Source organism: Perognathus longimembris, chromosome 11, assembly GCF_023159225.1.
Source record: "Perognathus longimembris pacificus isolate PPM17 chromosome 11, ASM2315922v1, whole genome shotgun sequence".
NCBI classification, from domain to species: domain Eukaryota; kingdom Metazoa; phylum Chordata; class Mammalia; order Rodentia; family Heteromyidae; genus Perognathus; species Perognathus longimembris.
The window spans coordinates 41,189,241-41,216,341 of record NC_063171.1 but is presented as its reverse complement, the minus strand read 5'-3'; the positions used below and the strand labels follow the sequence as shown (position 1 = coordinate 41,216,341).

The following is a 27,101-nucleotide window of genomic DNA, read 5'->3' as shown; positions in this document are numbered from 1 at the left end:
CTACATATATAGAAAACGGCCAGAAGTGGCGCTGTGGCTCAAGTGGCAGAGTGAAGCCAGAGGCAGTGCTCAGGCCCTGAGTTCAAGCCCCAGGACTGGCAAAAAAAAAAGACATAACTACTTAAGCACATGTACATATCTATATATGTATATATTCATATATATAATTAGATATGTAGATAAACACAGAACATGAATATAAATAAGGCACTACTTAGGAGATAAATGGATAAAGGAAAAAGTGAATAAATTTGAAATACATTTCAAGTATATATGAAAACAACATGAAGAAAAAGAAGACTAATTTTTTAAAAAGGCAAAAAAGAAAAGTGTAAATAAACTCAATGAAAACCATTGAACAGGGCTGGGAATATGGCCTCGTGGCAAGAGTACTTGCCTTGTATACATGAAGCCCAGGGTTGATTCCCCAGCACCACATATATAGAAAATGGCCAGAAGTGGCGCTGTGGCTCAAGTGGCAGAGTGCTAGCCTTGAGCAAAAAGAAGCCAGGGACAGTGCTCAGGCCCTGAGTCCAAGGCCCAGGACAGGCAAAAAAACAAACAAACAAACAAACAAAAACATTGAACAACAGGAAGATGGAGGGGCAGGGAAAGAGAAGTAGCCTTTTTGTGTGTGGGGGGGGGAGATTAGTGTGAGTGAGCTAACAAGGAGGATGAAGGAGGTTGGAAATGTTTGAAATAGATTGCTTGTACCTATGAAAATAGAATAGCAAAACCTACTAAAATGGTTGTGGGAGTTGGGAGAAAAGGAAAGGAGAATGTTAAGAGAGAGTGAGATTGTTTGGGATACATTGGAAATGTAACAATGAAACCTCCTGTAGAACTAATATAAGCTAATTTTTAAAAAGTAAGTATTTTAAAGTGGTGCTATGGTTCAAGTGGTAGAGTGCTAGCCTTGAGCTGGAAGAGCTCAGGGACAGTGCCAAGGCCCAGACAGAGTTCAAGCCCCACTACCAACAAAAACAAAACAAAAAAGTATTTTATCACAAAAAGCTAAAAATTTTTAAAAATGGGCTTGCTTCTTTTGTTATCAACAGAAAGGACTTGAAAAGTTGAATCACAGAAAAACACAAATCATCTTACCTGTCATTCTTCCCTGGACCATTTTTGCAACTTGATACTTAATATATGCTCCTACTAAAAGATAAATATCATGGGATGGTATAAGAAATATATTCTCCAAAACCAGCAGACGAATCGATGCTGCTGCCACGTTCTAAAACAGGGAGGGAAAAAGTCAAAGTTTCCATAGATAAAATCTTTAAGGCTGCCTTTATAAATAGCTTCCTTTTTTTTTTTTTTTTACAGTACAGGGTTTTGAACTCAGGGTCTGACACTTGCAGGACTTATGCTTGTTAAGCTAGTGCTCTACCACTTGAGTCATTTGCCAGCTCTCTCCTTTTTTGGGGGGCTATTTTGAAGATGTAATTTGGTGAACGTTTTTGCTTTAAACTATGGTCCTCCAGATTCTGAGTAGCTAAGATTCTAGCTTTGTGGTGCGGAGAATGCACTCTATTACTGAATCGACCCCCCAGTTCCATTTTTAATGCATTTATACTTACAAGTATAACTGGTATAAATAGGTTTAGAAAGAGCACTTTTTTGTTGATTATTTGTTTTGTTTTTGTTGCCAGTCCTGGGACGTGGATTCAGGCCTGAGCACTGTCCCTGGCTTCTTTTTGCTCAAGGCTAGCTAGCACTCTACCACTTGAGCCACAGCACCACTTGTGGCTTTTTCTATATATGTGGTGCTGAGGAATCGAACTCAGGGCTTCATGTATATGAGGCGAGCACTTTACCACTAGGCCATATTCCCAGCCTCGAGCACTTTTTTTTTTTAAGGAGCACTTTTTGTGTTTTCTTTTGGTAAGTATTTAATTCAGGTGGCTCATATACAAGTGTCTAGGAACTTGTGAATAACTCAACAATTGGATTTGGGTATGTCTTCATAACAATCAAGAATAGAAAATAGCTTACTCTAGCATGTCAATTGATTGGAAATTGACTAAGATTTTCTGTGGCATAGTCAAGAATCACCTTTCCCTATTTCATGATATTTGCCTTTATATTTACCTCTCTCTTCCCCTCCCCGTCTTTGCCAATCATGGGGCTTGAACTCAGGGCTCAAGGCTAGCACTCTACCACTTGAGCCCAGCACCCATTCCAGCTTTTTCTGTTTATGTGGTACTAAGGAATCAAACCCAGGGCTTTATGCATGCTAGGCAAGTACTCTACCACTTAGCCATATTCCCAGCCCTTACCTATTTCTTCTATTAGAAGAGCCCCATATTGGAGCTTGAACTCAGAGCCTGGGTACTATTCCTGTGCAATTTTGCTTAAGGCTAGCACTCCACCACTTGAACCACAGCTCTACTTCCATTTTTTTTTTTGTAGTTAGTTGGAGAGCCAGGGTCTTTCAGACTTTTCCTGCCTGGGCTGGCTCTGACCACAATCCTCAGATCTCAGCCTCCTGAGTAGCTAGGATTACAGGCGTGAGGCACTAGTGCCCAGCCACATATACTTTTTTTTTTTTTGGCCAGTCCTGGGGCTTGAACTCAGGGCCTGAGCACTGTCCCTGGCTTCCTTTTGTTCAAGGCTAGCACTCTGCCACTTGAGTCACAGCGCCACTTCTGGCCATTTTCTATATACGTGGTGCTGGGGAATTGAACCCAGGACCTCATGTATACGGGGCAAGCACTCTTGTCACTAGGCCATATCCCCAGCCCCCACATATACTTTTTAAACCATTGAAAACAAAAATTATCTCAGCAAGATTCATGAAGCTGATGAAGAGGTACACGTAATCCTAACACTTGGGAGGCTAAGGCAAAAAAAAATTGCAGGGCTGGGAAGATGGCTTAGTGGTAGAGTGCTTGCCTTGCATGCAAAAAGCCAGAAGCGGTGCTGTAGCTCAAGTAGTAGAGTGTTAGCCTTGAGCAAAAAGAAGCCAAGTACAGTGCTCAGGCCATGAATCCAAGCTCCAGCATGAGAAAAAAAGATGAATAAACGCATTAAAAAAATAATTGCAAGTTTAAGGCCACCCTGGGCTATGTAGTAAGACTTTGTGTAAAATTCATGGTCATTTTCTTTTCTTTTTTTTTTTTTTTGGCCAGTCCTCGGCCTTGGACTTAGGGCCTGAGCACTGTCCCTGGCTTCTTTTTGCTCAAGGCTAGCACTCTGCCACTTGAGCCACAGCGTCACTTCTGGCTGTTTTCCATATATGTGAATCAAACCCAGGGCTTCATGTATATGAGGCAAGCATTCTTGCCACTAGGCCATATTCCCAGCCCCTCATGGTCATTTTCAAGCAAACGGAAATTTTAAGTTCTGATTGTGAAAGCACTTTTAAAAACCTTTATTAACTTATTAAAAGAAACTTAAGCTTTTAGCTAGGTGTCAGTGGCTCATACCTATAATTCTAGTTACTCAGATACTAGGCTATCTGGAGAAGCAAGCATGGCAGGGCAGGCCTATTATACCACCTGTGCTAGAATGAAAAATAGGTGGATCAGGGGCTCGGGATATGGCCCAGTGGCAAGAGCGCTTGCCTCGTATACATGAGGCCATGGGTTCAATTCCCCAGCACCACATATACAGAAAATGGCCAGAAGTGGCGCTGTGGCTCAAGCGGCAGAGTGCTAGCCTTGAGCAAAAAGAAGCCAGGGACAGTGCTCAGACCCTGAGTCCAAGCCCCAGGACTGACAAAAAAAAAAAAAAAAAAAAAAAAGATGGATCATAGTTCAGGCACATGATGGAGTAGACCCTATCTCAAAAATAGCCATTGGAAAACAATAAAAAGAGCTGGAGGCATAGTTCCTGCCTTCTGCATTAGGAGATATGGCTTCTTCTTAACAAGCGCAGGGTACCAATTCAAACTCTTACTGTCAACAAAAGAAAATGTTTTAAGAGAAAATGTCAGTGATCTGACGATATGTCAGTAATAGAGTGTTAACCTACCATAAACAAGGCCCTAGGTTCAAAGCCCAAGCAATTGGGGAGGAGGGTGAGAGAGAAAGAGAAAGATCACAATTAGGCAATAGGACAAAATATTTACAGAAAATAAGTGTTTTCTATGCTTATCCTCTTGAGTTGACCTTTTCAATTAAATGATCAACTATCAAGCCAGAAAACTTCTACTACAGATTCACAAAGAACCTTTATTTTCTATAAGCAAGACTACTGAATGTTTACAGCACAATTTTTTTTACCTTATAGAACTGTTCATAAATTCGAACTTTTACAACAGCAGCACCAGTTCTAATCCCAGACACCAAAATAATATCTCCTTGTTTGTCTTCTTTTTCCATCTCAGCTATATAGAGTGGGGAAGAATATTCTGCCTCAGAGTATTTCAGAATCCTAAAGATAAAAAATAAATTTGTTTCTAGCAGAAATCAATATATGTATTTTCAGTCCTGGGGTTTGAATTCATGGCCTGAGCACTGTCCCTGACTTCTTTTGCTCAAGGCTAGCACTCTACCACTTGAGCTACAGTGCCACTTCCAGCTTTTTCTGTTTTATGTGGTACTGAGGAATTGAACCCAGGGCTTCATGCATGCTAGGCAAGCACTCTACCACTAGGCCACATTCACAGCCACTCAATATTTTCTTTTATAGTTCTCTAAGAAATTTTATTCTCTGTAATGTCGGTAGAGAGTTAAAAATGTTCTGATTTCCTGAAAGAAGGGGTAACATTGACCAAGAGGCATTGTGTTCATAACCTTATTGTGGAATTTTTAATCCTTTTACACAACTACTTAATAACAACAACAATAATAATAATCTAAAAATAATATTTGTTTCTGGGCATTGGTGGCTCACACCTGTAATCCTAGCTACTCAGGAGACAGAGATCTGAGGTTTGCAGTTTAAAGCCAGCCCCAGACAGGAAAGTTCGTGAGACTCTTATCTCCAGTTAACCACAAGAAAATGGGAAATAGAAGTGTGGCTCAAAGTGGTAGAACACGGGGCTGGGAATATGGCCTAGTGGCAAGAGTGCTTGCCTCGTATACATGAAGCCCTGGGTTCGATTCCTCAGTACCATATGTATAGAAAATGGCCAGAAGTGGCGCTGTGGCTCAAGAGGCAGAGTGCTAGCCTTGAGCAAAAAGAAGCGAGGGACAGTGCTCAGGCCCTGAGTCCAAACCCCAGGACTGGCCAAAAAAAAAAAAAAAAAAAAAAGTGGTAGAACACTAGCCTTGAGCAAAAGAATTCAGGGCAAATTACACAGGATTCTAGATACTCATACAGTGAGACCAAAAGAGGATAGTCTTAGGAGTGAATCACAAAGGTGCAATACCCATGTGCCTCTTTAATTTTTATAAAATAATAAGCATACTGAATGAACTCCAAAGATATGGAAACAAAGAACTTTTTAAATTTTGTTTTTCTGAAGATTCCGTCTTCCTTATATATGGTGTGTTCATGTACATATCTGTGGGAAGGTGAAGGAATTAGAGGAAAAAGAGGAAGAAGGTGCAGCAGTGGAGCATATTGGACATTGATGAAAGTGAACTATACAGCTCATGGGTGGAGATGAGATGGAGGGAATGGGAGACAATGAGGGAACTGCTGACACAGTACAAAAGGAAATGTACTTACTACCCGATGCATATAAATGTAATCCCTCTGCATATCATCTCTATAATAACAATAAAGCAAATGAAAAAAAAGGCCAGAACTCTGGGGGGGGGGGGGGAAGAGCTCAGGGGGCTGGGAATATGGCTTAGTAGTAGAGTGCTCGCCTTGCATGCATGAAGCCCTAGGTTCTATTCCTCAACACCACATAAACAGAAAAAGCCAGAGTTGGTGCTGTGGCTCAAAAGGTAGAGTGCTAGCCTTGAGCAAAAAGAAGCCAGGGGCAGTGCTCAGGCCCTGAGTTCAAGCCCCAGGACTGGGAAAAATAAAATAAAATAAAGAGCTCACGGACAGTGCCCAGGCCGAAGTTCAAACCCCAGGACCAACAACCACCACCACAAGTACCTGTATTTCTCTTATAAGTCTATCAAAGACATTTTTCCTAGGGAATATATCTCTTTCAAAAAAGTCCACAGATGGGGCTAGACAAATGGCCTAGTGGTAAAGTGCTTGCCTTGTATACATGAAACCCTGGGTTCTATTCCTCAGTACCACATATATAGAAAACGCCAGAAGTGGCGCTGTGGCTCAAGTGGTAGAGTGCTAGCCTTGAGCAAAAAAAAAGCCAGGGACAGTGCTCATGCCCTGAGTTCAAGCCCCACGACTGGCAAACAAACAAAAAAGTCCACAGAGCAGAATTATCAAAGTGGACATACATGGTGGCTTTTCAATATACACACTTGTCAAAGGTGACTTATGATCAGTTTCAAGCTCACCTAATTTTTCTGGACAGTTCTTCTCTTGCTGACTCGTTATCCTGTGCAATGCTCCACTCAAACATCATCCCTGCCAAACTACTGAAAGTGTTTCCTATAGAACAAGGCAAAAAGCGGACAAGATAGAATTACATATGCAAAAATAACCAGGTCTCCTCAACAAGAGAATGATTTTTAGGCCTCAGTGACAAGTAACAGTAATATTATTAGTGATGTAAAACACATATATGGGAGCTGGACAAAATGCTTACAATTTTAGCTATTCAGGCTGCTGAGATGCAGAGAATCTCAAAGCTAGCCTGGGCAGAAAAGTTCTAAAGATTCCATATCCAAAAAATAATAATAAAAAAAAAAAAAGCTGGGTTGGAGAAATTGCTCAGAGAGTACCAAGCAAACAAGCCAGGTAAACTTGAGGCCCTGTATTCAAACTCTGGCATGGGCAAAATAATTAATTTAAAAATCCCACATATTATGGGGCTAGGTAAGAGCATAGCTCAGTTAAGGTAGAGAGCTTGCATAGCAAGTTCCCAGTATTAAAAACCAAAACAAAAATTGTCAGGCTCACCCTGTAATCCTAATTATTCAAGAGACTGAGATCTGAAGATTGAGGCTCAAAGCCAGCCCAGATAGCAAAGTCATGAGATCATTATCTCCAGTTAATCAGCAAAAAAAGCTGAAAACAGAGCTATGGATCAAGTGGTAGAGAGTCAGCATTGAGTAGAAAGATCTAAAGGACAGTGCCCAGGCCTTGAGTTCAAGCATCAGCAGTAGCACACAAACCCATATATGATGAAGATCTTCATACAAAACAATATAAGTGCTTTGCTTCCAAGTTTTCTGAAAGTGAAAAGAATCCAAGCTTATCAACTTGTAGCTGACAAAAGTACAACATATTCTTTTTGTTCCTTTCTATAGAAAGGTCATCTTATATCTATCTTATGGTTGACAGGCATAGTTAAACCTGGTCACTTCAACCATTTTTACAAAAACTAGATTTCAAAAAGAGTACTTTTTTGTTTGTTTGGTGCAGGTCTTGGGCTTGAGCTCAAGGTTTTGGCACTGTCCCTGGTCTATGTTGCTCAAGACTAGCATTCTACCACTTGAGACACACTTCCACTTCTAGCTTTTTGGTGGCTAGAGATAGTGTCTCAAAGACTTTCTTGCCCAGCTGGGCTTTAAATTGCAATCTTCAGACATTAGCCTCTTGAGTAGCTAGGATGACAGGCATGAGTCACTGACATCCAGCAAAGAGTTATTTTTCAGGTCTTAAAAAATTACTTTTTTTTTTGGCTGTCCTGGGGCTTGAACTCAGGGACTTAGCTCTATCCCTGAACCTCTAAGTGCTAGCCTTGAGCACAGAGGGGCTCTGGGATAGAGCCCAGGCTCTGAATTCAAGCACCAGGAATGGCAAAAAAAAAAATTACTCTTTGGGTGGGCACCAGGAAATTAACATCTGTAAAACTACCTATTCAGGAGGCTGAGATCTGAGAATTGCAATTGGAACTCTTATTTCCAATTAATCAGCAAAAAGCCAGAAGTGGAAGCATAATTCACGTGGTAGAGTGTCAGCTTTGAGTGAAAAAGCTAAGCAGGAGCTCAAGGCCAAGCTGGGGTACTAGTGGCTCACCACCAAAGGAAAAAAGAAAGCAAGCTTGGGGCGCTGTGTTCAAACCCTAGTATTGACACCAAATAAAAAAAAAATAAAACAGAGAGAGAACAAAATATTTTTGTTTATTTTTTGCCAGTCCTGGCGCTTGAACTCAGGGCCTAAGCGCTGTCCATGGCTTCTTTATGATCAAGGCTAACACTCTACCACTTGAGCCACGGTGCCACTTGTGGCCTTTTCTATATATGTGGTGCTGAGGAATTGAACCCAGGGCTTCATGTATACAAGGGAAGCACTCTTGCCACTAGGCCATATTCCCATCCCAACAAAACATTCTCAAATATTCCTCCATTGGGTGATACTGGGGATTGAACTCAGGTCCTTAGTGCTTGTAAGGCAGGCACTCTAACACTTAGGTCATTTCTCCAGACCTTTCTTGCATTGATTATTCTCAAGGTAGGATCTATCTTTATTCCTGGGCTGAGATCCTTGTATTTGTGCTTCCTTGTGTTTTCTGAGGATGACAGGCTTGTACCACTACACCCAGCCATTATGCTTCCTCTGAGGCTGGGATAATAGGTACAAGATACCATACTGACCTATGTGTGCCTGAGCTAGTTTCAAACCCCAATCTCCCAAACTCTATCTTCCAAAACGCTGGGATTACAATTTTTTGTTGTTGGTGTTGTGGTATCAGGGCTTAAACTCAGTGCCTATGTACTCCTGCTTGGCTTTTTACCTTTTCACTCACAGCTGGTACTCGACCACTTGAGCCTCTAGTCCAGCTTTTGTGCTAGTTAACTGTAGATAATCTTATGGATTTTTCTTCCTGGGCTGGCTTTGATCTAAGATCCTTAGATCTCTTAAATAGTTAGGCTTACAGGTCTGAGCCACCAACACCTGACACCAAAATGTTCTATCTGTCCAGTGGCAGAATTGGAATATTTTAAAAGAAAAGTTCAGAAATAACACACAATAACAGAAATTTTATTCAAGAATGCAGGTGAAGATTGGAGACATGGCTCAATGGGTAGAAAGCCTGGCTTGCAACTATAAGGCCATGAATTCAAACCCCAGTAAACACAAACATACACACACACACACACATACACACACACACACCAATGGAGATGATACATTGAGTTGCACTGAGAATTATTTCTTCTCATTTATATGAGTTTCAAATGAGAAAAGACTTATTTCTTTTTTTTTTTTGGCCAGTCCTGGGGCTTGGACTCAGGGCCTGAGCACCATCCCTGGCTTCTTCCCGCTCAAGGCTAGCACTCTGCCACCTGAGCCACAGTGCCCCTTCTGGTCATTTTCCATATATGTGGTGCTGGGGAATCGAACCAAGAGCTTCATGTGTAGGGGGCAGGCACTCTTGCTACTAGGCCATATTCCCAGCCCCGAAAAGTCTTATTTCTAATCTGCTTTATGATTCAAGTTTCTAAGTGCTAAAGATGAAGGAGTGTTACCTTATTTTAAGTGATTTTATTGAATCCTCTAAAGTTCTTTTTTTTTTTAATTGGCCAGTCCTGGGGCTTGAACTCAGGCCTGAGCACTGTCCCTGGCTTCTCTTTGCTCAATGCCACTTGAGCCACAGCGCCACTTCTGGCCTTTTCTATCTATATATGTGGTGCTGAGGAATCGAACCCAGGGCTTCAAGTATACGAGGCGAGCACTTTACCACTAGGCCACATTCCCAGCCCTCCTCTAAAGTTCTTTACCTTTAGCATCCAATGCCCTCACCATCAGCTCCAGAGGTGAATCATCTACATAGAGTTCCCGAGACCGAGACACAATTTCAATGCTGTCAATCACATCCACTTTTACATCACAACGTAGTTCATGATCAGTTACTACAATAAATCCAAAAAGTGAGCATTTAATTCAACAGGACATAAAATCTACTGTATGCCTCCCATACTCAAAGCTTTTTTTTTTTTTTTTTTTCTTTTTGCCAGTCCTGGGGGTTGAACTCAGGGCCTATTCCTGAGCACTATCCCTGGCTTCTTTTTGCTCAAGGCTAGCACTCTACCATTTGAGCCACAGCGCCACTTCTGGCTTTTTCTGTTTATGTGGTACTGAGGAGTAGAACCCAGGGCTTCATGTATATGACACAAGCACTCTACCACTAGGCTCTATTACCAGCCCCCTCAAAGTTTATTTTATTGTTTTGTTTTGTTTGCCAGTCCTGGGGTTTGAACTCAGGGCCTGAGCACTGTCCCTGGCTTTTTTTTGCTCAAGGTTAGCACTCTCCCACTTGAGCCACAGTGCCACTTCTGGCTTTTTCTATATATGTGGTGCTGAGGAATCAAACCCAGGGCTTCATGTATAAAAGGCAAGCACTTTACCACTAGGCCATATTCCCAGCCCTCAAAGTTTATTTTAAAATTATAAAAAAGCTAGAAACCTGTGGCTCATGCCTATAATTGTACCTACTTAGGAGGCTGAGATCTGAAAATCCCTTTTGAAGCCAGTCCAAAAAGGAAAGTCTGATGCTCTTATTGCTTGAGCTGTGGCTCAAGTGGTAGAGTGCTGGTCTTGAGCAAAAACAAAACAAAACACCCCATGATTAAAAAAAAAGACCACCAGGGCAATTTTTACCTGTAGAAAAACATAACAAAATTACAAGATATAAGAACTTCTAGCCCAGCACTGGTGGCTCATACCTATAGTCCTAGCTACTCAGGAGGCTGAGATCTGAGGATGATGGTTCAAAGCCAGCCAGGGAAGGAAAGTCCATGAGACTCATCTCCAATTAACCATCAGAAAACTTGGAAGTGGTGCTGTGGCTCAAGTAGTAGAATGCTAACCTTGAGCTGAAGAGCTCAGGGACAGTGCCCAGGCCCAGAGCTCAAGCCCCATGACGGATTAAAAAAAAAAAAAAAAGAACTTCTATTCAAGCCAGGAGCTGGTGGATCACACCTGTAATCCTAGCTACTCAGGATGCTGAAATCTGAGGATCATGGTTCAACAAGTCCAAGAGACTCTTTATTTCAATTAATCACAGAAAAAGCCAGAAGTGGTAGAGTACTAGCCTTGAGCAAAAAGAACTTAAGAGTAGTGCACAGGCCCATAGTACAAGGCCCAGGATCAGAAAAAAAAAAAAAGATATAAATAACAACAACAACAAAAAGAATTTCTGGGCTGGGAATGTGGCCTAGTGGTAGAATGTTTGCCTAGCATGCTGACGCCCTGGGTTTGATTCCTCAGTACCACATAAACAGAAAAGGCCAGAAGTGTCACTGTGGCTCAAGTGTTAGAGAGCTAGCCTTGAGCGAAAGAAGCCAGGGACAGTGCTCAGGCCCTGAGTCCAAGGCCCAGAATTGGCAAAAAAAAAAAAAAAAAAAAAAAGCCGGCCCTGGTGGCTCACACCTGTAATCCTAGCTATTCAGGAGGCTAAGATCTGAAGACTGCAGTTCAACTGGGGTAGGAAAGTCCATGAGACTCTTATCTCCAATTGACCACAAGAAAACCAGAAGTGATGCTATGGCTCAAGTGGTAGAGCATTAGCCTTGTGCTGAAGAGCTCAGGGACAGTGCCCAGGCCCAGAGTTCAAGCCCCAAGACCAACAACATAAAAAGAACTTCTGTTCATAAGATACTACACTAGGGGCTGGGGATATGGCCTAGTGGCAAGAGCGCCTGCCTCGTATACAAGAAGCCCTCGGTTCAATTCCCCAGCACCACATATACAGAAAATGGCCAGAAGTGGCGCTGCGGCTCAAGCGGCAGAGTGCTAGCCTTGAGCAAAAAGAAGCCAGGGACAGTGCTCAGGCCCTGAGTCCAAGGCCCAGGACTGGCAAAAAAAAAAAAAAAAAAAAAAAAGACACTACACTACTGGGTTCCAAACATTGATCTGTTATGATATTGTTCACTCATCTATGGCAAAATGAGAATTTTGAAATACAATTTAAAGTAAACTTCAATTAATCATTTTATTAAGTAGTTGTATATATCAGGAACTAATTGCTTTTTAAGTGGTAAAAATCCTTTTTTTGTAGTTTATGAAATGAAGATGTAAGTAGATTTTTAAAAACGTATTTATTTAGGGGCTGGGAATATGGCCTAATGGTAAAATGCTCGCCTCTTATACATGAAGACCTGGGTTCAATTCCTCAGCACCATATATATAGAGAATGGCCAGAAGTGGCACTGTGGCTCAAGTGGTAGAGTGCTAGCCTTGAGCAAAAAGAAGCCAGGGGCAATGCTCAGGCCCTGAGTCCAAGCCCTAGGACTGGTTAAAAAAAAAAAAAAAAAAAATATATATATATATATATATATATGTTTATTTAGTAAAATGTTGGAAACCCTATGTCAATTGTATTAAAAACATATCTCTTGGGCTGGGGATATAGCCTAGTGGCAAGAGTGCCTGCCTCGGATACACGAGGCCCTAGGTTCGATTCCCCAGCACCACATATACAGAAAACAGCCAGAAGCGGCGCTGTGGCTCAAGAGGCAGAGTGCTAGCCTTGAGCGGGAAGAAGCCAGGGACAGTGCTCAGTCCCTGAGTCCAAGGCCCAGGACTGGCCAAAAACAAAACAAAACAAAACAAAAAAAACATATCTCTTGCCAGGCCTTTATAAAAACTTTCAGCCATACAGATATTTCTGGCCTATCAATATGGCAACAAAGTACCAAAAACCCAGAGATAAGGAAGATTCATGTGCTGATCTGCATACAAATCTCATATGAATCCACATATCTTTTTTTTCCTTGTTTTTGTTGGGTATTTTTGGGTAGTCCTGAGGCTTGGACTCAGGGCCTGAGCACTGTCCCTGGCTTTTTTTTTTGCTCAAGGTTAGCACTCTGCCACTTGAGCCACAGTGCCACTTCTGGCCATTTTCTGTATATATGTGGTGCTGAGGAATTGAACCCAGGGCTTCATGTATACAAGGCAAGCACTCTTGCCACTAGGCCATATTCTAGCCCGTTTTGTTTTTTTTTTAATTTAATTTTTTTAAATTTTTATTTTTTTTGGCCAGTCCTGGAGCTTGGACTCAGGGCCTGAGCACTGTCCTGGCTTCTTTTTGCTCAGCGATAGCACTCTACCACTTGAGCCATAGTGCCACCTCTGGCCTTTTCTATATATGTGGTGCTGAGGAATTGAACCCAGAGCTTCATGTATATGAGGCAAGCACTCTTGCCACTAGGCCATATTCCCAGCCTGTTGTTTTTTTTTTTTGGCCAGTCCTGGGGCTTGGACCTAAGGCCCCGAGCACTGTCCCTGGCTTCTTTTTGCTCAAGGCTAGCACTCTGCCACTTGAGCCACAGCGCCACTTCTGGCCGTTTTCTGTATATATGTGGTGCTGAGGAATCGAACCCAGGGCCTCATGTATATGAAGCAGGCACTCTTGCCACTAGGCCATATCCCCAGTTCCGCCCCCCCCCCCCCCAGGCCTGTTTTTGTTTTTGAAGTAGTCTTTTTTTCTTCTTCCTTGGTTCAAACTAGAGTTTACATGGCATAAGGCATTATTCTAGGTTCTGGATCTTTACCTATCTAGAGATATTTATGCAAATAGATATTGATACATATATATACATATCTCAATACTTATTTGCATCTATATATAACATAGCTATAAAAAGTCAAGAATATTCAGCCAGTTAAAATTTATATTGCAGAAATACATTTTTAATCTGTTATTATTTGATGCCAATACCACTTGTTTTATTATTATTATTATTTTTTTTTTGGCCAGTCCTGGGGCTTGGACTCAGGGCCTGAGCACTGTCCCTGGCTTCTTCCCGCTCAAGGCTAGCACTCTGCCACTTGAGCCACAGCGCCGCTTCTGGCTGTTTTCTGTATATGTGGTGCTGGGGAATCGAACCTAGGGCCTCGTGTATCCGAGGCAGGCACTCTTGCCACTAGGCTATCTCCCCAGCCCCAATACCACTTGTTTTAATCATCTACATAACATATTGGATTATGCCACCCCAAAGTTAGTCTGTTCTCAACCTACCTACTTCTCGAGCAAGAATAATACTGCTGAGTCGTGTAGGTTGGGTAGATTGTGCAACGAGAACAGCTTTTTGGGAACAGAGGGTGCCATTTTCATATACAGGCTCAACAGTAACTGCATCATGATGGGTAGAGTGCCTGCCAGAACAAAATATTTAAAGAATATGAAATACATTGGTTAAAGTTGTAGAGTACCTGCCTAAAAAGTGCACGGTCCTGAGGTCAAACTCTCATACCACTACAGTCATAAAAGTAATTAATTTTAGTAGTAAAGATGCCTATACTTCTTCCATTCTACATGCTACCAAGGTATTCATGTGTGTGTGTGTGTGCGCGTGTGTGTGTGTGTGTGTGTGTTCTGGTCCTGGGGCTTGAACTCAGGGCTTGGGCTGTTTCAGAGTTTCTTTTGATCAAGGCTAGTGCTCAACCACTTGATCCTTACCTCCACTTCCACTTTTTTTGGTAGTTTTAATGGAGATAAGAGTCTCATAGAGCTTAGAAGACTAGAAGGTGGCTTAGCCGTAAGGTGCTTGCCTAGCAATCATGAATCCCAGGGTTCGATTCCTCAGCACCACATAAACAGAAAGGGCTGGGAGTGGTGCTGTGACTCAGAGAGAGTGCTATCCTTGAGGAAAAAAAAAAAAAAAAAGGAAAAGAAAAGAAAAAGAAGAGCAAGCCTGGGGCAGTGCTCAGGCCCTGAGTCCAATGCCCAGGACTGGGGCTGGGAATATAGCCTACTGGTAAAATGCTCATCTTGTATACATGAAGTCCTGGGTTTGATTCCTCAGCACCACATATATAGAAAAAGCCGGGAGGCTGGGAATATGGCCTAGTGGCAAGAGTGTTTGTCTCCTATACGTGAAGCCCTGGGTTCCATTCCCAAGCACCACATATATAGAAAATGGCCAGAAGTGGCGCTGTGGCTCAAGTGGCAGAGTGCTAGCCTGGAGCAAAAAGAAGGCAGGGAAAGTGCTCAGGCCCTGAGTCAAGGCCCAGGACTGGCCAAAAAAAAAAAAAAAAAAAAGCCGGAAGTGGTCCTGTGGCTCAAGTGGTAGAGTGCTAGCCTTGAGCAAAAAGAAGTCAGGCACAGTGCTCAGGTCCTGAGTTCAAGCCCTAGGACTGGCAAAGAAAAAAAGGCCTGGGACTGGCCAAGCTCCAAGACCAGAAAAACAAAAACAAAATAACTCTCTCCAATTAACCACCAATAAGTGGGAAGTGAGTCTGTAGTTCAAATGGAGTAATGAATACTGAGTTAAATCATGCAAAGCATTTACAGTTACTCAATAGCTGTTTTTTTTTGGGACCTACCTCACAGGAATCTTTACACCCCAGGTCTTTCTGATCTTAAATTTTCTTCAGATCATGGGTACTCTCTCTCACCCTAGTTGCTTATATTTTGAGCCCCTCATAGTTAAGACCCATCGGCCACTGCAGCGTTCTGAGGTGGGCTTCCTTGTGCCCCGAAAGCGAGATAACTGTTCGCACTGGCCAGTGGGCACTCCACAGGGAAAAGGCCTGACCCTCAGGCAAGCCAGTGAAGGCCCACCGGAGTAGAGCGCGCCCTGTTCATGAGCTCTCCACCTCCACTGTTCTCGCGGTAACCACATGTCCTTCCCGCGGGGGGGCTCACACAGGTCACCCCTCTACCCTTCCCGGATGATATGGAGATGTATAACCTTGTGACCCCACATCCTGCCCGCCCCCCCCTCACCAAGTGTAGCAGCCCCGCTGCGCCTCGAGGAGGAAAGGCACGCGGCCTGGCTCCCTGCCGAAGGGTAGCAACACCTGTGGCACGTTAAGTTTGTTTGCTAGAGTCCCAAGCAAGAACAGCGACAGCCAAAGGAGGCGATGTTGAGACAAGCAGAAAAAGAGGCCGAAGCCCTGGCACTCTGACATCCCACAGCCAGTCATGGCGACCGATCTGGTTCCTCAGCTTCCCGCGCAACTACGGCCACTCCTGCACCGCAATTGAACCAATCAGTAGCCACGACGCCAACAGGAGGTGGGACTTCTCGCTTGCTTGGAATTATGGGCCTTTTCCCAGTAAGTGGAAAAGCGAGTATACATTACAGAAATTTTAGGCATTACCCAAGCTACCCACTTAACGAGTACGCTCCTAAATACTGGAGGATAGCCCTTCCTAATATTAAGAGCAGGCAAAGTCTCCAAAGACCAACTCATTTCTCCCAATTGGGTTTCTCCTTTTCTTGCCTGACTCATAGGTTGTTGTTGTTTTTTAATCTTTTTTTTTTTTGCAATTATTTCCAGTCAGCATTGGTCTAGGTTTATAAATGGAAAAAGTTTCCAGTCTCTAGCATATAAAAAGCTGCACTTTGTAAAGAGAGGCCTGTAATCTTTGCCAGGAAATAAGATTCATGCCCCTTTTCAAGACCAGACTACAGGAAATGCCATACATGAAGAGTCAGCTTTGAAAGTCATCATTCACTCGTTACAGTCTGTTTCCAAACCAATACTCTGGGAGTACTTGTTTAAGTAACTTGTTTTCTCCACATATCCAATAGAATAGTAACTGACAGGCTGTTTCACTAACACACTAATGAGTATGTGTGATCAATATCACCTTTACAGAATGTGCTTTGTAAGAATGAATTCATAGCTGGGCACAAGACAAATCTGTAAGACTCTTGCCCTCTACTAATTTGCAGTACAAGAGCTCAAAGCCCAGAGTTCATACTCCAGTATGGGCAAACACCACAAACACAGAAAATAGTAATAATAAAAAAATAAATTCTGGGGTCAGCATGGAGCCTCTGTGCAAAGTGCCACATCCTGCGTTGGAGCTGTGGTGTTTGGCAGGCAAAGGATACTAGGCTAGGCACATGGCATCTCAATGGCAGAGCTGAAGGAGGAACAGGAGGTGATGCTGGCAGCCCCCAACCATCAGGTGACCACAAGTGCTTTGGATTTCCTGTGCAGACAGTTCCAGAGGATGCTGCCTCTGAGGAGAGTTTCAACTTTGGGGCAGGCACATCTGGAAACTCCAGAGCAGAAAGGCCTCCAGGCTGCAGTTTGCTCGGCTAACAATGCCTTGGATGCCATGTCCCAGAGGATCCAGCAGTACTGCCAAAATGAAACCAAGTAGCTGATGGAGACACAGGTGACACCAAGGAGGAACAGGGCAGAAAGAGCCTCTGTACCTCCTAACCTGAGCCAGAGGAACACCAGGCTGTGTAGAACCACCTGGGTCTCTAGAAAGAGGGAGCACTCCTCTTCCCAGGTGCCACAACCCCACCAGCGACGGTGGCTGAGGAGGGAGGCTGCCTTCCAGATCCCCTACTCCTCAGCAGACCCTGGAACCAATGGGTGGAGGAATCCAGCATTTCTAGGAGCTATCCCCAAAATTGGAAGTGGCCATCATGGCTGCAGACAACAGTCAGCTCCCTCATTCATGACTGAGGACAAGACTCTAGGATGTCTGCTGCCCACCCCAAGAGCTTCCTGGAGGAAATACAAGTTATCACCCCTCTGCCACAGAATCTGATTAACCTGGCACGCTGCTGCCTCAGCCACGTCTGGGCCCAACAATGACCTCCACTATATCCTGGAGTGATCTGGGGAGTCCTTAGAGATGCATGGAATTGCTCCTGTTCCCCCAGAAGAGTTGAGCATAAAACCCAATCACACCAGTTATCTGGTTGCCTCTGAGCCATGAATGGGCCATCATAAACTCACACCTTACATTTGCAGGGTAGAGGTTCTGGGAACCCAAGTGTCATTCCTCCTCCCTGCTCTGAAGGGAGAGGAGATATTCCAGACTTTACAAACATGGTGCCTATTTATCATCACAGGAGGCATTGTGGGTAGAAATTTCAGTCTTTTGTAAATTATTTAAGGAAGTTCCCTACATCACACTTTTTCACAATAAACATCTCACACATACATCACATGGTTGTTAAAAAAAAAGATTAAGGTTGGTGGCTCACACCTATAATCTAACTATTGAGAAGCCTGACATTTAGAAGACTGCAGTTTGAGAGCAGCACTTGCAGAAAAGTCTGCTATGCTCTATCCCCAAAATAAGCAGAAAAAAAAATCATACTGGAAGTATGACTCAAGTAGTAGAGTATCGCAGAATTAAGAGTTCAAACCCACAAATGATGGGAATCTGCCTTGTTCTCCTTGTTGCTCCCCTCTCAGCACTTTTTTTTGACAGTCCTGGGCCACGAACTCAGGGCCTGAGCACTGTCCCTGGTTTCTTTTTTGCTCAAGGCTAGCACTCTGCCACTTGAGCCACAGCGCCACTTCTGGCCATTTTCTGTATATGTGGTGCTGAGGAATTGAACCCAGGGCCTCATGTATACGAGGCAAGCACTCTTGCCACTAGGCCATATTCCCAGCCCCAGCACATTCTTTTTATGTATCCAAAGATCCTGCCTACATGAAGGCCCTTTCTATGTGTCCAAAGATGGAATATGAAGGACTGACCCCAGCCTATTTTCTCAGGCTCATACAGACACCAGGCAGAACCTCAGCATGGGAACCTGCCTTGATGCAGGCAGGATATTTCACCTAGGCCCAGCTGTAAACAACCCTTTTGTGGGCAAAACAGAAAAGCCCCAACTTGCTAGACCTAGTGGTGCTTTCAGTAACCTCTGCCTCCTTGCTGAGACACTATAAGCCTGGTCCTAAATTTACCCCCTCACACAACCTCCAATCCTGCCGGAAGGTCTGTGCCCCTCGTTGTTTCTTAATAAACAGTACTTGCCTTGGCTGGGAATGTGGCCTAGTGGTAGTGCTTGCCTTGCATACATGAAGCCCTGGGTTTAATTCCTCAGCACCACATATACAGAAAACGGCCAGAAGCGGCGCTGTGGCTCAAGTGGTAGAGTGTTAGCCTTGTGCAAAAAGAAGCCAGGGACAGTGCTCAGGCACTGAGCCCAAGCCCCAGAACTGCCGCCTCCCCCCCCGAAAAAAAAAATTCAAACACCTGGACCACCAGGAGAAAAATGTGTACACAAAGCCAGGTGCTGGTAGCTCATGCCTGTAATCCTAGCTACTCAGGAGGCTGAAATGTGAGGACTGCAGTTTGAAGCCAGCCAGGGCAGGAAAGTCCTTGAGACTCTTTGATCTCCAACTACCAGAAAAACAAGAAGTAGAACTATGACTCAAAGTGGTAGTGTGCTAGCTAGCCTTGAGCAAAGCGCTCAGGCACAGCACCCAGACACCAAGTTCAAGCCCCATGACCAACAACAAAAATGTGTACACACACACACACAAATTCAGTCTGGTGTATTAAAAAAGCCTGGCGCATAAAAATATTTCTAATTGTCACATTTACCGAGAGTACAAGTTAACTCCACTTTATAGATGATGATACTAAGTGATTTATTTCTAGACATAGGAATTTAAGAGCTGAGTTTTGAATCCACTTCTGTTTCCAAAGTGTGCTCTTGACATTAAATGCTGATACTGCCACTTACAAAGTCTGACTTTTCAATCCAAATATCATAGCTCCCGTGGAAAAAGCAAGTTTGGTTTAATAAATAAAAGTCGTATACATCTGAGGGTTGGAGGGACTGGTACTTTATTTCAAAAAGACACTTGTCAATATTCAGTATCAAAACAGTTGCATTATTGTTTTCTCTTTCTCCCAACTGGCCCCAAAAAGACCACAAGGAAAGAAGAGTACATTTTAAGCCAATAAGCTACAGGATGTACACCTAACAGATCTCACAGAAACCTCACCTGAAAGTGGGACTTGGATGGGAAAAGCAGTTCCTAAAGATCAGCACGCTGCCAGCCCTCAGACTGTAGAGAACACTCACAGCCAGATAGGGTGGCCAGGGCTCCCCAACCCTAAGCAAAGTTTCAAAATAATATAAAAGATTTAAAGTGGTATACGTAAGCTATTCAAGGTTTGTCCAGCACTGATACAAAGCACATGAGATGGCACTTTTAAAGAGCAGCTTCAGACCCAGAAAAGGGTGATGAGATGAGTTTCATATGGCTAAATCAGTGGAAAAATATGATTTCCTTTATTTAGTTCAAGGATGCGAGAGCGCAATTAAGTGGTCATCTCAACACTTAAGGGACACATGATTCATTCTGCAAACAGGAAGATTTAGAGATGAGACAAAAATTTGGTCTCAGGACTGGGGATGTGTGGCTCAATGGCAGAGCGCTTGCCTAACATGCAAGAGGCCCTAGGTTTGATCCCCAGCATTGCAAGAAGGGAAGAAAGAGGGGAGAGAGGTTCTCAGAGGTCTCAGCATCTTAATTTGGTCACTTGTGATGAAAAAAGTAAACTTGTCCAAAGATACCTTAAAGCTGAAAACCTGAATAGCATATTTGTTTTTAGAATCACCTATCTGGTTTGGCTGGTACTTTGTACAGAGCAATGAGGTTTTCCGTGGTGAGTCTTTCCCTGGGCACTATTTGGCCCTCAGTGAGGCAGGCCCATACCTGTTTTCTTCCTCTGGAGGGCAGTATGCATTAGGCTGAAAAGTTAATCTTCCAAAAGGGAGAAAGGAATTGATTGCTGCTTCAGAGCTATGGAATTATTTGGAATGTTTTACAAACGGCTGCTAAGACAACAACAAAAATTAATTACAAAATGTGTACATCACAACATGCTTTTAAAAGACATTTCGCATTGTGCTCACATTCCCTTAAATGTTGTTCCCAAAAGTGCTCAGCCTCTAGCCCAGCTAGAATCTCTGGTAAAAAGCTGAGACAGTTAGGTGAAAAAGACATGAAGGATAAAGGGTAGAAAAGGGTGGCAAAAGGAGAAAGCAGCCTTTCCAGTTAAAGATCAGCCCTCAGTTTCAAGGTCAGCTTCCAGTAGGCTGGCCTCAGGAGGAGTCAGGGTCAGAGGGAGGAGCAGTGGCCGGTGGGACCCGGGAGCTCTACATCTCATTCAGGTCGAGCAGAGTCTGGTCCAGCATCCTTTGTGTACAGAGGTGCTCCTCTTTGGTGCATTTCAGTTTATCTAATAGGGGTAAAGGAGAGAAATTACAAAAAAGTAAATTGCAAGCTTTGTTGACTCTATTAGACTTGCTCCTGTTGAGGGACGCCGCAGACTCATAAAGTAGCTAGCTGCTTTTACAATCACAGAAGCATCATTGAATTCTGCAAGGTCTTTTGTTATTGAAGCTGTGGGAGTTGCTTGATGTACTTCCGGGGAAGAGGGAGCTGAGGACCTTATCAGCCATTTCCTCTCTAAGACAGCAAGCCAGAAGCATTAGCCATTTACTCTTCTAGACTTTGCCCACAGGATAAAGCCTATGTAAAATAGGTCACTAGAGTGTGACCACTGCAAACTGGAATTGGTATATTCCTTCCATTACAAACACCAGCAATGTCAACTAAAATAGAGTATGGAAGATCATCGTGCTAACTACACTTTCTCCAAAAAGTGAAAGTAGGAGGAATAAGGGGGATAAACAAGAGTCCTCAGGGATAAGCCAAAGACTCTCTGAAGAAAACAAAGTCAAGAATACTATACAAACATGTACTTGTAGACAAAATCTTAATGGAGATTTTTGCAGGGCCACTAGCTAGAAGTTACTTGTAGTTAAACATAAACCAGGAAAGGAGGCAAGAAGGAAATTATCAAGAAGAAAATTAGTAACAGAACATCAAGGAGCATCTACCTGCTTAGCAAGCAAACCATGGACTGCTTTAGGGAGGGGAGGAAAATATTCAGATCTTCAACTCAGAGCTGGTGATGGCAACAGAGACCCATTTTCAGACCCCACACCCTTCTTTCCCTTCCCTTGTCCACCCAATCAGAAGGGCCCAATCCCTGAGGCTTGCATACGAAGCAGCTACAACATCTGGTCAAGTCAATCTCTTTATTGTTAGAAAACATCCATGCAACAGAACACATCCTATAGTCAATGCACAAGGAAAAGGGCAGCAGTTAAGGGTGAAAAACAGAAAATCCCTCCAAATTTTTCACTATAATTTCTCAGGCATTTTCCTTCATTACTCATAATCTCTTCCAAAGGGGCTAGAATACAGTTAGGCAACTGTTTTAGCTTTATGGTAATTTTAGGAAATCAGCAGTATTCTAACTGCTAATTTAAAAGCAACCTGGTTAGGACAAAATAGTAACTTTTAAAAAGTCAATCAGCTTTTTGCTGGGGTCCAGGTCAGTGGTGTGAGCAGAAAGCTCGGTTTACTGGGCCTCAGTGAGCCCTGCCCATCAGTCACACAGATCATGCAGCGTTAGCTTCAGCTCATTAGAAAGCAGGCGGTTTCGCTCAAGTTGGCTGTAGAGACGCTCTGCAGCAGCAATGGAGAGGAGGGAAAACAAGAGGAGAGGAAAAAGAGGAGGAGAAAGAGAAAAAGGGAAGGTTAGTAGAGTACCAGAAGTCAATGTGAGTCTTAACTAGCTGGCATACATAACATGCATCTGTAAGGCAGGATGGATGCAAGGAGAACTGAGGTCAGTAAGAGTCAGTCAATTGGTAGAAAGACCAACATAGGAATGAAATAAGAATTTCAGACTGACAAATTGGTAGGTCCACATTGAGGAAGGGGGAATAAAACCTCAAACACCTTCTCCACAGTATTTACTCCCTAAGTTGCAAAACTGAAGTAAGTCAAACAAGGCAAAGGAGGAATAAAGTCAGCTGACAAGTAATGTACCCACAATAATCAAGAATCTGATGGCTGGGGATATTAGCCTAGTGGCAAGAGTGCCTGCCTCGGATACACGAGGCCCTAGGTTCGATTCCCCAGCACCACATATACAGAAAAAACGGCCAGAAGAGGCGCTGTGGCTCACGTGGCAGAGTGCTAGCCTTGAGCGAGAAGAAGCCAGGGACAGTGCTCAGGCCCTGAGTCCAAGGCCCAGGACTGGCCAAAAAAAAAAAAAAAAAAAAAGAATCTGAAAAGAACTGAAGTCAACAGGTGGGCATTTTCTCTGTACAAGTATTCAATAGTATTACAGAGTAGATTGGGAAAAATAACCATCTCTCTCAGTCCAACATTTTCAAATACTTCTTGTATTACCTGATAGGTCCATCTAAGAAGCCTTTCCAAGATTGGAAAGATTTCTTTCCTAAAAGAACCCCAAACCATTAGGCCAACAGCATGCTCAGTCTAGGGAAGGTCAATTATTGGCATAAGCCAATTAAGACTACCAGTTGGAGGGCTGGGAATATGGCCTAGCGGTAAAGTGCTCGCCTCGTATACATGAAGCCCTGGTTTCGATTCCTCAGCACAACATATGTAGGAAAAGTGAGAAGTGGCGCTGTGGCTCAAGTGGTAGAGTGCTAGCCTTGAGCAAAAAGAAGCCAGGGACAGTGCTCAGGCCCTGAGTCCAAGGCCCAGGACTGGCAAAAAAAAAAGACTACCAGTTGGAAGTGGCAGTGGCGCTGTGGCTTAGGTGGTAGAGTATTAGCCTTAAGCTAAAGAGGTAGGGACAGCACCAGGCCGAGTTTAAGTCTCACAACTGACCGCCTCCTCCCCCCCAAAAAAGTTATTATTGGGCTGGGAATGTGATTTAATGGTAGAGTGCTTGCCTACCATGCATGAAGCCCTGGGTTCGATTCCTCAGCACCACATAGATAGAAAAGGCCAGAAGTGGCATTGTGGCTCAAGTGGTAGTGTGCTAGTCTTGAGTAAAAGAAGCCAGGGACAGTGCTCAGGCCCTGAGTTCAAGCCCCAGGACTGGCAAAAAAAGGGGGGGGGAGGGGGAGGAGGAGGAGGAGGGGAGGAGGAAGAGGAGGAGGAGGAGGGGGGAGGAGGGGGGAGGAGGAGGAGGAGACTACCAATTTCATTTTTTGTGGGTTTTTGGTTTTTTTTTTTAATCTCTTCAGCCTCTTTTGCAAATGATGTAATTCTGGCTAATGAATAGGGGGATAGGCTACTGAAGAATTCCAGGAAAATCTTAGCTTTCCCTCTTGCCTTGAATGTGGATGTGAAATACAGAACTGCAGTATTTCAACCTTAAGAGAAAATGCTTGGCTAGGCACTGGTGGATCATGCCTGTTATTATAGCAACTCAGAAGGGTGAGGATTACAGTTCAAAGCTAATCTGGATAGTATAGTCCATGAAACTCTTATTTAATTAACCATCAAAAATGGAGCTGAAACTCAAGTGGCAGAGTACTAGCCTTGAGCAACAAAAGCTCAGAGACAGGGCCAAGGCCCTGAGTTCAAGTCTCAGAATAAAGGGAAAAAAATAAATGAGGAAAGGTGTAATAATTCGTGGCTAGACCTGTCAAATGATAAATTCCATAGTTAAGCTACTGTTCAGCTTTTTCTTAATACCTAGAGCAGTCCTGATACAAAGTCTTCAAGCCTCCTGGCTTTCTCTGGGTTTTCTAATGGGAATGCACCTTAACTGGGGAAGCGAGTTATGGGTAATTCAGATCCTTTCTATTTTGTGTTTGTGTATGCATGCATTTGCATTTACACCAGAAATGGAGCTTCAACTCCTATCCTTGCATTTGCTCATCATAGCTGGTACTTGAGCAACACCACCAGTTCCACGATTTTGCTGGTTAATTAAACAGTGTGGTGGTCTTGTCTGTTCTGGCTGGCTATGAACCGAGATCCTCAGATTTTAGCCTCCTGAATAGCTAGAATTGTAAGTGTGACCACCAGTGTCTATCTAGCTCCTTCCTTTTTTTTTGCAATGTAGTCTTACTAGGTACCTAGGAAAGTCTTTTTTTTTTCTTTTTTGCCAGTCCTGGTTGGACTCAGGGCCTGAGCACTGTCCCTGGCTTCCTTTTGCGCAAGGCTAGCGCTCTGCCACTTGAGCCACAGCGCCACTTCTGGCCATTTTCTATATATGTGGTGCTGGGGAATCGAACCCAGGGCTTCATGTATATGAGGCAAGCACTCTTGCCACTAGGCCATATCCCCAGCCCTAGGAAAGTCTTGAGCTCATAATTTTTCAGCCTCAAGTGTCATATATACCTTGGGATTAAAGATTATGTGCCACCATATTTGGATTCCGATCCATTCCAATAGCATAGTGGTAACAGAACTTTGGAGACAGGAAGGCCAAACTCATCCCTGGTCAACTCCTAATGTCAGCTCTGAAGTTCAAAGTAAAAAAAAAAAAAATTGGCCAGTCCTGGGTCCTGAACTCAGGGCCTGACCACTGTCTTTTTGCTTAAGGCAAACACTCTACCACTTGAGCCACAGTGCCACTTCTGGCTTTTTCTGTTTATGTGGTGCTGAGGAATCGAACCCTGGGCTTCATGTATGCTAAGCAAGCACTCTACCATTAAACCACATTCATTCCCAGCCAATCAAGTAAATATCTGTTTGCTTGTTTTGTTTTTTTGCCAGTCCTAGGGCTTGAACTCAGGGCCTGAGCACCACCCCTGGCTTCTTTTTGCTAAGGCAAACACTCTACTACTTGAGCCACAGCGCCACTTCTGGCCTTTTCTGTATATGTGGTGCTGAGGAATCGAACCCAGGGCTTCGTGCATGCTAGGCAAACACTCTACCACTAGGTCATATTCCCAGCCCCTCAAGTAAATATTTACAACCTGTTTAAAAATGGTCTCAGAATCTCAAATGAAAAAAGATACTTCTCTGTCCTAAAATAAACTACTTCTGTGGGCAGTTTTCAAGTCCTTGTCTTTTGGGCTGAAGTGCGCTAGCTCCACCAGGAAGCTAGGGGCCAGTATGGTTCCAATAGTATTTGCCACTTCACGTATACTACAATAATATAAAGCATGCGTGTATTTAAGAGCTTGTGTGGGAATAACCAAATAGCTGTAAAAGTAGAAATTAGCATGGAGAGAGAGACAGAGAGAGAGAGAGAGAGAGAGAGAGAGAGAGAGAGAGAGAGAGAGAGAGAGAGAATTATCCTGAGGTTCTAGGGATAAAACCTAGGAAAGAGCTCAAACACTGAGCTGTAGCCCCCATTCTAGGGGGCTACCCTTTTAAATTATACTTCCCATTAAGGCAACGGAATTTTGTTTTGTTGTTAAAAGTGCACAGGTATGTTTTGATTGTCACAATAACCAGAAAGTGTTATAGACACTGGTCAGGATACAGGAACATGGAGGATCTTCCTGTATGTCTAAGAATTATCCCACCCTAAAGAATAAAGTTTCATCATCAAGAAATAATACTATTCTATAAGATATAAGGGACCTAGGATTAGACCTATCTTATTTTCTTTTTTTTTTTTGGCCAGTCCTGGGCCTTGAACTCAGGGCCTGAGCACTGTCCCTGGCTTCTTTTTGCTCAAGGCTAGCACTCTGCCACTTGAGCCACAGCGCCGCTTCTGGCCGTTTTCTGTATATGTGGTGCTGGGGAATCGAACCTAGGGCCTCGTGTATCACAGGCAGGCACTCTTGCCACTAGGCTATATCCCCAGCCCCCATCTTATTTTCTTAAAAACACAGTCTTACTATGTATCCAAGCTAGTCTAAAATTTGCCTTCATCTTGCCTTAGCCTTCCAAGTGCTGAAATTACATACAACTATACCGACTTTCTGGAACATTACTGACAAATAGGCATTCAATCTCATGAACCTTCACCTCTCGGTGTGTACTGCTTAATTATGTATAGATCTCACGTATATACAAGTTAGTTTGTGTGACTTTCACTCTTGTCTGGGGAAAGAAGGGTATTTTCAGGATCTTGTCACTCAAAACATTCCAGTACATGGTAGTTTTGTTCCATTCAGGGAAGAGTGGGATTATTTTATTGCCAGATCATTTTAATCCCAGAACAGAATTTCCTAAATTTTACTCAAGGTCAGAAAGACAAATGCAACTGTCACTTCATTTTGAACATAGGGTCTAACTAACTCTGCTATCTCTAAGGCTTGGGATCAGATACCAGCTAGCTTATTAAAGTTTAGGTTCCTGATAACAAAAAAATAGGAAATAAGGCAAAACTAGAGTACCCACTGGGTCTGATGTTCCTTTCCGCCATGCCCAACAAATTACAATATAATCTCATAGAGCCAGGGATTATTCGGAAGGTAGAGTGAAAGGAAAAAACTGGGAAGAGTTCAAGCTGTCCAACTATGCAAGTCAACTAAGCATCATATAAAAATGGATCCAGACATATTTGTTCCTCATTCCAATTATAGTTAATAAGGAAGGGAAGCCTATGTTTTCACGCATTAATTTATAGTGGGTTGTGGTTTTTTTTTTTTTTTTGGTTGTTGTTTCTTTTCAAAACTGGGGTTGAACTCGGCATGCACACT

The 27,101-nt window shown here is 43.3% G+C and overlaps 2 protein-coding genes and 1 pseudogene across 12 annotated transcripts in view; 1 reads left to right on the top strand and 2 right to left on the bottom strand.

Annotated features, from left to right (window-relative positions):
• Nup210l (nucleoporin 210 like) overlaps positions 1–16,305 on the bottom strand; it is an 89,695-nt gene extending 73,390 nt beyond the window's left edge. The window contains exons 1-6 of the mRNA XM_048358094.1: positions 15,659–16,305; positions 13,949–14,085; positions 9,708–9,839; positions 6,375–6,468; positions 4,230–4,380; positions 1,105–1,237 (exon numbers count right to left, since the gene is read on the bottom strand). Coding sequence (XP_048214051.1) covers positions 1,105–1,237; positions 4,230–4,380; positions 6,375–6,468; positions 9,708–9,839; positions 13,949–14,085; positions 15,659–15,858 — 847 coding nt within the window. The 5' untranslated portion in view covers positions 15,859–16,305. The remainder of the gene's footprint in view (positions 1–1,104; positions 1,238–4,229; positions 4,381–6,374; positions 6,469–9,707; positions 9,840–13,948; positions 14,086–15,658) is intronic.
• Positions 16,306–16,798: 493 nt separating this feature from the next.
• Positions 16,799–17,360, top strand: LOC125360182 (annotated as a pseudogene).
• Positions 17,361–19,475: 2,115 nt separating this feature from the next.
• Positions 19,476–27,101, bottom strand: part of Tpm3 (tropomyosin 3) — a 33,584-nt gene continuing 25,958 nt past the window's right edge. For 8 of the 11 annotated variants that reach the window (XM_048358081.1, XM_048358079.1, XM_048358078.1 and 5 more), the window contains one exon: positions 19,476–20,896. In XM_048358081.1, the coding sequence (XP_048214038.1) occupies positions 20,893–20,896 (4 nt within the window). In that variant the 3' untranslated portion in view covers positions 19,476–20,892. The other 3 variants (XM_048358089.1, XM_048358090.1, XM_048358091.1) reach the window with 3 other exon arrangements.